At 41.3% G+C, this 12,595-nt stretch overlaps 1 protein-coding gene across 3 annotated transcripts in view; it reads left to right on the top strand.

Moving 5' to 3' along the window:
- Nucleotides 1–12,595, top strand: part of Pcca (propionyl-CoA carboxylase subunit alpha) — a 300,754-nt gene that overhangs the window by 69,672 nt on the left and 218,487 nt on the right. For all 3 annotated transcript variants that reach the window (XM_034498630.2, XM_076930527.1, XM_076930528.1), the window contains exon 7: nucleotides 7,051–7,182. In XM_034498630.2, coding sequence (XP_034354521.1) covers nucleotides 7,051–7,182 — 132 coding nt within the window. The remainder of the gene's footprint in view (nucleotides 1–7,050; nucleotides 7,183–12,595) is intronic.

Below are 12,595 nucleotides of genomic sequence, written 5' to 3'. Positions count from 1 at the left end.
CACCATAGGTTCCACAAAGAGGTCAGTCTTCTGGGCAAAGGTAGAAGCTATGGTCATGATCCCCTTTACTGAAGTTGTTATGGATGACCTCAGCCAGGGAAGCTAAGCAGTTGATGGTGAAAGGGCACTGTTGACAGTCTTGGGGGAGTTGTCATGCTTTTCGTGATTCATGCCCATCACAAATATGAAGGCTTTATGGCTTTCAGCCCCACCCTTCAGGCAGGCTCTGGTCTTCTCCATGGCTGTGGTTCCACAGCTTATGACCAGGACCACCCTCTTTAATGTTGGCTGGGTCTCAGTTTTGGAAGACACAGACAGATTTCTCACTGATGTCAAGTTTCCTGTTCCCCAGCCTTGACTGTCATGGATCTTGCCATGGGTGTAACAACACTGGAACATTTAGACCTTGTAGTTGAGGTTAGTGAAATCAAAGGCAGTATTGATGGCAACAACCTGTTTTTCTAGAGTTGAAGGCAGCCCTGGTGACCAGATGTCAAATTTGGCCGAGTTAGTTCACTTCAGCATTCATCATTGTGCCTGAGGGACAAGGGTGACAGTGCAAAAGAAGAAAATGCAGATGTCTCTGAGGTGGGGAGGAGGATACCCTCCCCCCACATATGTGCCATGAGCCATCACATGTTTAATTAATTAATATTTATTTGATGTATATGACTGCTGTGTCTTCAGATACACCAGAAGAGGGAATCAGATCCCATTACAGATGGTTGTGAACCACAATCATGTGGTTGCTGGGAATTGAACTTAGGACTTCTTAAAGAGCAGTCAGTGCTGTTAACCACTGAGCCATCTTTCCAGTTCGTTTGTTTAATTTTAAGACAGGGTTTCTTTATGTAGCTTTGTCTGTACTAGAACTCACTATATAGACCAGGCTGGCCTTGAACTGACAGAGATCTTCCTGACTGCCTCTCAAGTGCTGGGACTAGAGGTGTGCACTAGCACAGCCAGCAGATTCCATCCTTTTTTAAAATTAGAAATTTAATTTTTTAGAGATTTTCTACAGGATTATACCATATTTACTTCACTTCCAACACATCTCTACCAATAATTCTAGTTTTCTGTCCCCGACAACTCCCTCTCAAATTCACAAACTCCTGATCTATAATATAAACTCGTGATCTACAATTATTGTTTGATACACAGCTGCCCCCCCCCCAATGGGTCCAATTAGTGCTGCCTCTAGGTACCTGGATTTAAGGCTAGCCACTTAGGCTTAAGCTACCCATCAGGGGCTCATCCCCAAAGAAAAATGGTTCTTGCTACCTTAGCATCCAGGATCAGGCTGTAGCTTTTCATTAGGGGTGAGGCCTTGCCAGTTTCCCCTCTATCCATGTTGGCATGTTGACAAGTATGGTCTCATACAGGTGTTGTATGGGCAACCATATAATTGTGAGTTTGTGAATGCAAAACCCTTGTGACATCTAGGAGACACTATCTCATGGGAGTTGTCTGATGCCCTGGCTCTTGCAATTTCTCTGTGCTCCTTCCATGATCTTCACTGAACTTTGATACAGAAGTCGTGTTATAGAGGTCCCTCTGGGACCTCTATAACAATAACTTCACTGTCCCTTATTCTCTGAACTCTGACAAGTTGTGGTTCTGTAGTAGACAACCATGTGCTGCAAAAGAAGCTTCTTTGATGAAGTGTGACAGTGACATTTATCTGGAAACCACACAGACAAGGCTTCCTATTTGGCCTGTACATGAACAAGCCTGCCCACCTCATTCATTCACTGATTTTTGAGTCAGTGTCTGTCAGTGAACTTGGAGCTCACTGATTCAGCTAGCTAGACTGGCTGGCCAGCAACAGTCCTGTCTTGTCCACCGCAGTGCTGGAGTTACAGGTGCTCACGTCAAGGCCAGCTTTTACATTGGTGCTGGAGATCTGAGTAGGGGTCTTAATACTTGTGTGGCAAGCACTATACCACCTGAGCCATTGTCGAGTTTGTCTAGCTTTCTTTATAAAAGCACGTGGAGTTCTTTATAAAAAAGCATGTTAGGCATTTTTACATTGATGCTTTTATTTGACTTTTCTTCATGTGTGGGGTTAGTTTCCTTTTATATTGACTTTTGAAGAACTATGATATTTAAAGGGAGAAGGGGTGTATGCTCAAGAGGGTTAAAACCAGAGTGGATCACAATCAGGTTTTATTTTGAGGTCTGAGAAAACACGAGTTAACTTGCAATCTCATCTTCTTCTTTTGTAATGATTTGGATTGAACCACAGCCTTATGCCTAGCAGGCAAGTGCTCTTCTGAGCCCTGACAGCTGCATCAGTTCATGAAAATGTCTTCTGACTCAGTTTATCTCATTTGCTAACTTCCTGTACTAGTACTGGAAATGACCTTTTCTTCCAGATCCCCCACTTCCTCCCTCCCTCCTTCCTTCCTTTCTTCTTCCTTCCTTTCTTTCTAACAGACAATAGCATTTAAACCTAGAATCTGAGCCCTTTGGATAGTTTAGCAGTTTTCTTGTTTGATCCTGGGATTATGAGTCTCTCGGTAGCATCCTGGAGATCCTAAAGTGTGTGCATTTGAGAAAAATATAAATTCACAAATGAACAACTTTCTAACCTGAAGTATTTCTTTAAATGTTTATCAAAGTGTTTATTCTTTCGCTATGTGTGCATCTGTGGGGAGGCTTGAGGAGCAGGGTATCGGGTATCCTGGTCTGTCAGTTTCTGCCATATACCCTTAGACATGATCTCTCAGTTAACCTAGATTTGCTGGTTTGATTAGATAGGCTATCAACCGCTAGAACCACCTTTTTTCTACCTCCCACAGCATTGGGGTATAGGTACTTGTGTGGACATGCCTGGTGTTTACCTATATGCTGGCTTTGAACTCAGGTCCCAATATTTGCACAAGGGATACTCTTACCCACTGAGCTGTCTCCCTTCTGTCCTCATTTTTAACATAAAACCTGCTATAAATTAAATCTCATTATTGTCCTAACATAATCCTCAAACTTTTCCTCTTTTCTCCATTGTCTTGTCAAAACTTTACCAGATATATAAAAATCATAGAATTTAGGAAATGAGTAGAGTCTTCGAGCAACAATTTTGGATTTTTCATGAAATTTTTCTGTGAATCACCATTAATTCCCAATTATGATGAAAATCTCAACTTATCTGCATTTATATATTTACCATTCATGGCAAACTTAAATGAACCACAAAAAGTAGATTTTAAAAAGTGAATTAAGTTCATCATGGGTAACAAGAGACATACAGAGTTAACAGCACCATATCCAAAGGTCGTTAATAGATGACATTTGATCACAAGTTTAAAAATCTCACCATTCACTCTGGTCAGAAAGTTTGGACTTTGGAACAATGCACTCCATCATTTTCCAATCATTATTCAATCTTTGCTCAACACCCACTCTTTTATTATCTTTCTGTCATCCATCTATCTACTATCTATCAATCTATCTGTCATCTATCAACCAATCTGTCATCTATCATCTATCTATCTACCACCTATTTATCTGTCTGACTATCTATCTATCTATCTATCTATCTATCTATCTATCTATCTATCTATCTGTTTATCCTCTATCTTTTATCTATCAATCTATCTGTCACCTATCTGTCTATGTATCATCTATTTATTTTGAGTATAGCATTAAGGGAGACAGGAATCTGAAATGACATTTTCTTTAATTACAAATGAATTCTGACCTAGAGAATACTTCTAAAACGTGTTGATAAAGTGGAAGTCGCCTCACTTCAACCTTTGTCTGAGAACTTACCTGGTGTGCTTACTGACCGTTTCTCTTTTGTGTTACATGGGATAAAGAATAGTCACTAAATACTTGATGTGAGCATTTTGGAGAATAATTTTGCATTTTGGAGGAAGTAATTTTCTTTAAATTAGAATGCATGTGGAAAGTCTGGTTAATCAGTGGTCCAGGTCACCTGGCTGCTGTTAATCACAAGTCTTGCTCTGCAATCATAATGTATTTTGGATGTTCTCGTTTATATTATCTCTTAAACTCTTTGTGTGGGCATCCTGATTACTTGATTGCATCAGCCTGGCACAGCGTTTTAAAAAGCAGCATTGATGACAAAATCATGCAGCCTAGCAGGTAAAATGAGAATCTGAAAAGACAATTGTTGGGCGAAGCATGATTGCTGCCTCATGCCTTTGAGTCCTGTCCAGTGAGCTGTAGCTTGGCATACAGAAGTGCATAGATTATCACCCTATTGCCTGTGGCTTCTTCATTCTGGTAGAGACACAGGTTCCTGGCAGGTAGAGATCAGAGGTTGCCAATCTTCTTACACGGAACAGATGTATTTTTCATATTACATTTTTATAGTTTTGTGTAAGATCTTTCTCCTCTCAAAGAAGATTCTGCTAAACCTAGATAAAAATATGGATGAAATTGTATTTTCTGAATATCTGGTATGGCTGGAAAGATGGTATGACTGTAGGTCTTGGGTTCCTGTATTATTGGTTCCCCATGGACCTGGCTGTCTTATTAGCCTGGTGTTCTGTTTTTAACCATAGTTTCTGAGGAGTGGACTGCTCAGTTTAGTGCTTTATACAATTATTGATAGCGTTCAGGACATGTTATACCCAAGTACAAGATTTGATATTAGAAGTGGAAGGAGTTTGAGCCACCAACAGAAACAGAAGGTCTCTCTAGTCTTCTCCCACCATCTTCCACACAGCAAGTCATAAAACCTTAGAAGATTTTTCTCAGGTCTTCTTGAGTAGGTCACAAGATCTTCATATGAAAAGTGGTAGGGATGGGAGAATATGGCTGACAGGCTTCATTATTTTTCTCCAGAACATATCTCCCAGATAGGTACCTTTCCATATAACCCTTTTATTAGTGAGCTCTTATGCTTCCTGTTCTGAGTGGTTTGTTTAGTTATGACATCATGCTCATGCCCTGGCCATCCATTTTGCACAGCTGACCATGCTTCATCAGACCTTCAGCAAACCTCCGTAAAACTCTCAAAGCTTTTTACATGCTGTCGTATATATACTTTAGTTGTAGAATTCCTGCATAGCAGATACAAGGCCATGCGTGTTCAATCCCCAGCACCCAAACTCACAGATAACACCCTTAAACAGAGTACTCGGGATTCTCTGTTCCTTTGGCTCTCATTTCCTTATGAACAACGTATGCAACGTAGTTCACATAAACTTATCAGCTTTTCTTCTGTCAGTTTGTCTTTTATAGTCAGTGCAACAGCTGTAAACCTAGGAAAAGGAGGGCGGGAGGGGTTTCCCTCATTTTATCACTTTACTTTCTCCAGCCAGGCTGACAAATCACTTGCTTCCCCATGGCCACCCGCGAAATGGACCTAACCTGAATTTCCCTTTCTTTTATCTGCATTTGGGCAGGAGGAGAAATATTTGTCTTGAGTTTAAAGACATTGGTTCTTCAATATTTTATCCCTGAATAATTTCAGTTGTGTTTTGTTTCTACTTCTGAGGGAGGGTCTCACTGTGTAGCCCGGGTTAGTTTTGAGTTTGATGCTCTATTGCTTTAGCTTCCCAAGTGTTGGGTTAACAGGTGTGTACCATCATGCCCAACCTCAATGGCAGTTTTTAATTCTTCCCTATAGCTGATTCTTTGGGCAATTTGTGGCCCAGTTTGGCCTTGTCTCATACCTTCTGTACCTCCTGAACAAGTTCTGGATTATCTCATATTGTACAGGTCAAGTTGTCTTCTAATCACTCAGATAGGTGCCTTCCCATACAGCCCTTTCATTAGTGACCTGTTATACTTTCACTTCCTGTTTTGGGTGGCTTTAATTTTTTATTGGCCATTCTTGCTGGGCAGTCTAAGCTACATATTGCTGTAGTTACTCTGGTTATAAAGAAAATGGAGTTCCTTTCCCAACTGAGAATTTGGTGTAAGTAGCAATGCAAATATATGATGTATTGTTTACATATCCCTCACATAAGGCCCCAAGAGAATCAAGTCAGACACCTTACCTTTGTGCCCAGCATACACACCTGCTTTGTCCTTTCTCAGGGTTAGCTTCATTTCCTGACCCCATGACCTGATCCTTTATTCTAGGAAACTCCTCAGCTACTTTTGTAGTCTATGTTCTGGTGGCACTTAAGTCTTAGCTCTTTGCCATGTCTCTAATCGCTGTTTCCCCAATAATACTTTTTAAATTTAGATTACAGTGATGTAAATAAACTCAGTCAGGTAGATACATTTTCATGGAAAAAATCAGATTATTATTATTGTACTATGTGCATGCATAGTGCCCACAGAAGGCAGAAGAAGGCATTAGATCCCTTGGATTCAAAGTTACCGGTGTCTGTGAGCTATCATGGTGCTGGGAGCTGGGAACCAAACTCAGGTCCTCCACCAGAATGGCACGTGTTCTTAACCGCTGAGCCATCTCTTTAGCCCCCAGGCTTACTTTTAATTAAAACCATAATCATACATGTTAAGTTCCTGGGTGAGTGGATGTTGATGTACTGTATGTGATGAGTTGGTGTTAAGTTCCTAGATCTTAGTAGATACAGAATGTAAACCTTCTTGGCTTTCTTTCTCTAAGTTACAGTTATCTGTCAATGTTTCCTTGAATTTGCTGGTCTGTGTGGTCACTGCATTTAGCTCAACGGTGGGCACACAGCTAGTGTTTAATAGACTTGGCATTTGTGTTCTGTTTTATTATGTGGAAGACATTGAGGATGCACAGACTTACAAGGCAATTTAAAGGTGAACATACTGTTTATTTAGCGAGAACATATTGCAGGGACAGTGTCATGTCAGTTGCTTTTACCAAGAATACTGTCCACATCAGTGGTGTTCTCCACTGTTTTACTCTCAGTGGCCCAGCTTTGCTTTATTGATCTGTGCTCTATTATGTTGTGAGGTAGTACAATACAATACAATACAATACAATTGACTCACAACCTCATTTTAACATTGGCTATAGAAATAGTAGAGATTCAGTTATATAATTGTACATACCTGTATGAGCTTTTCTTTATAAAAATTGTAATTTCACATCATAGTGTTTTGTTGTAAACTTTAACTTGTTTTTCTTCTCAGGCAGCAGAAGATGTCACGTTCATTGGACCTGATACTCATGCTATTCAAGCCATGGGTGACAAGATAGAAAGCAAGCTATTAGCCAAGAAAGCCAAGGTCAACACAATCCCCGGTTTTGATGGGGTAGTAAAGGTGAGAAACTTTCATTTAAATCTTTATAGTATGTACCCTTAGTCAAACATTCTGTGATAAAATATAGTTATTGTTTATATATATGAGAAGAAATAGAACGGCTTAAAAGTCAGGTTGTTGTTAGTGCTGTAAACTATGGGCATGGGGAAGATATGGATGTACTGTCTGTGATGAGTGGGTGAGTGGACATCAATGTACTGTATGTGATGAGTGGGTGAGTGGAACTGATGTATGTGATGAGTGGATGAGTGGACATCAATGAACTGTGATGAGTGGGTGAGTGGACATTGCTGTATGTGATGAGTGGGTGAGTGGACATTGGAGTATATAATGAGTGGGTGAGTGGATACTGATGTATGTAATGAGTGGGTGAGTGGACATTGGTGTATGTAATGAGTGGGTGAGTGGACACTGATATATGTAATGAGTGGGTGAGTGGACACTGATATATGTGATGAGTGGGTGAGTGGACATTGGTGTATGTAATGAGTGGGTGAGTGGACATCAGAGTATGTAATGAGTGGGTGAGTGGACATCAATGCACTGTGATGAGTGAGTGAGTGGATATTGATGCACTGTATGTGATGAGTGGGTGAGTGGACACTGATGTATGTAATGAGTGGGTGAGTGGACATCGATGCACTGTGATGAGTGGGTGAGTGGATATCGATATATGTAATGAGTGGGTGAGTGGACACTGATGTATGTGATGAGTGGGTGAGTGGACATTGGTGTATGTGATGAGTGGGTGAGTGGACATCAATACACTGTGATGAGTGAGTGAGTGGACATTGATGTACTGTATGTGATAAGTGGGTGAGTGGAACTGATGTATGTGATGAGTGGGTGAGTGGACATTGCTGTATGTGATGAGTGGGTGAGTGGACATTGGAGTATATGATGAGTGGGTGAGTGGATACTGATGTATGTAATGAGTGGGTGAGTGGACACTGATGTATGTAATGAGTGGGTGAGTGGACACTGATGTATGTGATGAGTGGGTGAGTGGACACTGATATATGTAATGAGTAGGTGAGTGGACATTGGTGTATGTAATGAGTGGGTGAGTGGATATTGATATATGTAATGAGTGGGTGAGTGGACATCAATGCACTGTGATGAGTGGGTGAGTGGATATTGATATATGTAATGAGTGGGTGAGTGGACATCGATGCACTGTATGTGATGAGTGGGTGAGTGGACATTGGTGTATGTGATGAGTGGGTGAGTGGCACTGATGTATGTAATGAGTGGGTAAGTGGACATTGGTGTATGTAATGAGTGGGTAAGTGGACATTGGTGTATGTAATGAGTAGGTGAGTGGCACTGATGTATGTAATGAGTGGGTAAGTGGACATTGGTGTATATAATGAGTGGGTAAGTGGACATTGGTGTATGTAATGAGTGGGCGAGTGGACATTGGTGTATATAATGAGTGGGTGAGTGGACATTGGTGTATGTAATGAGTGGGCGAGTGGACATTGGTGTATATAATGAGTGGGTGAGTGGACATTGGTGTATATAATGAGTGGGTGAGTGGACATTGATGCACTGTATGTGATAAGTGGATATTGATAGATATTGTCACTGGAAAAACATGCGTGGTGGTGTATGCTCTTAATCTTCATACTAGGTATGCAGAAGTAGGCAGATTTCTCTGAGTTTGAGGCCAGCTTGGTCTACATAACAAGTTCCAGGCCAGCCAGGGTTATATAGTGAGACCCTGGGGGGGGAGGGAGGGGGAGAGGGGAGGAGGAAGAAGAAGAAGAGGAGGAGGAGGAGGAGGAGGAGGAGGAGGAAGGAGGAGGAGGAGGAGGAAAGGAAGGAAGGAAGGAAAGAAAGAAAGAAAGAAAGAAAGAAAGAAAGAAAGAAAGGAAGGAAGAAAGGAAGGAAGAAAGAAAAAAAAGAAAGAAAAAAAGAAAATACAGACCTTCCAAGTATGTCTCTCTAGATGTCCTATAGATGTCAGCTACTTCTGAAGCTCTGAATAGCTTGATACCAAGGGTCAGGCACACTGGCCATATCAAGGACACCCATATGGCTGTGAGCCTAGAGCAGTTTCTAAAGATTTTCAGGGCTGGTGTTGGGTGTGGGGGTAATTGCCATCTAAGATCCAGCAAAAATGTTGAGGCTTTCAGTCACAAAGCTACAAGGAACCTCCCAAATACTCTTGCTAGTAAGTTTTATTTAATTACTTATTTTACCCTAGTGTGGTCTCCTGTTAGTTCTAGGCCCTAGGCTCTTGCTCCTGCTGCTCTATCTCTGGAATGCTGGAACCAAAGGCTTGCATCAACTCGCACTCTGTTGATTTACCTCCAGGAAAACCACACCTTGTCTAGCCCCAGAGAAGAGTGTGTTTTCATTATCAGCCCTTCACTGATAGGCATTAGCGTCTCTACCTGTGGGTGTAGAGGTGGGGAGTGGTCAGAAGAGCCTTGCCTTGCCTTGCCTTGCCTTGCCTTGCCTTGCCTTGCCTTGCCTTGCCTTGCCTTGCCTTGCCTTGCCTTGCCTTGCCTTGCCTTTCCTTCTTTCCTGACACGGATTCTGGCCTTTTTAGATCCTCAATTAGAACATTATTTAATGACAGTAGTACTGATGACCCACAATTCAGATCAACTCTAGCTTCCCATTGACTAGCTGTGTCTCTAGGGTTCAAGGGAGAGGCTTCCAGGGAGCATTTGTCTTAGAACTCCAATTGCACAGTAAATGTTCTTTTATGAAGTTAATAGATATAGGTTCTCCCAGGAAAAGGGACTGCTCCTTAATTAAAGGTCTAACAGTAAAATCTGGGTGGGACACTGGAGATGCTATCCTCACCCATCATACAGGTGGTTTCTAGGTACAGGAAGAACTTGTGTGACATTGGCAGGAATCAAGGTTGATACTGTATCATCTATATTCACAAAACTACATACATTTCTCTATTAATTATTAGACTCTTTTGTGAGCTGAAGAGCAGAGGAGGAAACAGACGCTTGATTTTGTATTAGAGCATTGCCTCCCAGAGTTTTCTTCTCTCCAGTTTGTTTAGGTGATACAGAATCCATTATTATTTTATTGTTATTTATATTCTATAGGTGTCTTTACAGAAAAAAGTGGTAATTTTTGGAGTGGGTTGCTAGCTTACTCTGGGTCTTATTTGACTGTTCAGTTTCACTTGTTATAATACTGTATATACGTGTTCTGGTGTATAGGACAGCTATGATTCCCATATGCTGTTGATAGGAATGTAAATTTAGGTGCCATTATGGAAATCAGTATGGAGTTTCCTCAAGAAATGTAAATAGAACTACCATGTGATTCAGCTGTACCATTCCTGGGTATTTAACAAAAGAAATCAAAGTCATGGTACAATTGAGACCCGCACAGTTATGTTTATTCAGGCACTGTTCATAGTAGCTGTACAATAGATAAAGAAAATGTGTTATGTCCATGCCAGAATGAAGTATTATTCAGCCATAAGACATAACATAAATCATGTCATTTGCTGGAAAATGAACAGTGCTGGAGATGACAACGTCTAGTGAAATAAGCCAGACTCAGAATGACAAATACTTCTTCTGTATCGAGGGTGTGGGAGCAGGGACATGAAAGTCAGACTGAGGACAAAATGGAGTGGGTAGATTGCTTGCCCAGTATGTATGAAACCATGGGTTAAATCCTCAGCACCACATAGACCTGCAATCTTAGCATTTAGAAGCTGGAGAGGGGAGAGTCAGAAGTTCAAGGTTTTCCTTGTCTACTTACTGGGTTCGAGGCCACCCAGCTAGACTTGAGACTATCTCAAAAATAAAATAAAATAAAATAAAATAAAATAAAATAAAATAAAATAAAATAAAATAAAATTGACACTGTCAGAAAATAGGAAAGGGACCAATGAGGTTAGGACCATGGGGGATATATATGATCAAAATATCTTTACACGCTTATGAAGTATCAGGACAGGTTTATGTTGTTTTGGAGAATTAATATGCACTAAGCACACAACTTGTAGAACAATCTTCTCTTCCATCCAAGAAAATAGAAACCAACTCTATCCTAGCAATTAGAAACAAGATATCAAACGTTAGTATTTCCTCCTTTGCTGTTTTGTTTATGATATGCTTCAGCTATGCTTCCTGTGATGTTTATAGAATCATGGAAGAACATACTAAGTATCCCAAGGCTTTTGAAAGTACAGTCAAACCCAAATATTCTTAGGTTCAGCATCCACAAAGTCAATCACGCCAGATTAGAAAATACTTAGGAAATAGTTGTGATTGAACTCTGCCCCATTCTCAGCTGTGAATCTCCACATCTGTGTCCCTCTGCTGCTGGATGAAGCCTCTCAGAAGACAGCCATGCCATTGTTCTTGTTTGCAATCACAGCAGAGCACTGCCAACAGTGTCACGGTTGGCTCTCGCCTGTGGGATGTGCCTCAAGCTGGACCAGTCACTGGCCGGCATTCCCTCAATTTCCACTCCATCCTTATCCCTGCAGGCAGAAAAAATCCTGTGCTGAAGGTCTTATGGGTGGGTTGATGTCCTTCTTCCGTCACTGGATACCTAATATTTAGCTGCAGGTTTGTGCATCTGCTCCCATCAGCTGCCAGAGGCAGCCTCTCTGATTACAACTAGACTAGGTACCAATCTATGAGTATAAAAGTTAGGAATTTCACTGATTTATGTTTGGTTCTACCCTAAGGATCTGGGCTACCAGCCTCAGATTCTGGGTCATCAGTTAGTGTCAGACATAGGCTCTATCTCCTGGTATGGGCCAGTCATTGGTTGGCCACTCCCCCATATATCTTGCAGGCAGGACAGGTTTGTTGGTCAAAGGTTTTGTAGCTGGGTTAGTATCCCAGTTCCACTACTGGAAGCCTTGCCTGGTTACAGAAGATGGCCAGTTCAGCCTCTGTAGTCTCCATTGCTAGAGTCCTCTCAAGGGTCAAACTTGTAGATTCCAAGGAGTTTCCACTGCACGAGGTATCTACATTGTTGCCCTCCAGTTCCAGTCACCTTTCCCAGTATTCACGCCCCACAACCGCGTTCCTTGTTACTCAGCCTCTCTGGGTCTGTGAATCGTAGCATAGTTGTTCTTTACTTAACAGCTAATACCCATGTTTGTTTTTCTGGGTCTGGGTTACCTCTCCCAGAATGATTTTTTTCCCACTTCCATCCATTTGCCTGCAAATTTCATGATGTCTGTTTTTCAGACTGCTGAGTAGTTTTCCATTATGTAAATGTGTTACATTTTCATTATCGATTCTTGGGTAGAGAAACACCTAGGTAGTTCTCAGTCTCTGGCTATTATGAATAAAGCTGCATAACTATAGTTGAGCAAGTGTCCTTGTGATAGGATGGAGTATCCTTTGGGTGCGTGCCCAGGGGCGGTGTAGCTGTACTTGAGGTAGATTGAGTCCCAATTTTCTGA

This window comes from Arvicanthis niloticus, chromosome 3 (genome assembly GCF_011762505.2).
Source record: "Arvicanthis niloticus isolate mArvNil1 chromosome 3, mArvNil1.pat.X, whole genome shotgun sequence".
In the NCBI taxonomy this organism is placed as follows: Eukaryota; Metazoa; Chordata; class Mammalia; order Rodentia; family Muridae; genus Arvicanthis; species Arvicanthis niloticus.
Note: the sequence above shows the minus strand (reverse complement) of the source record. Positions and strands in the feature narration are given on the sequence as shown.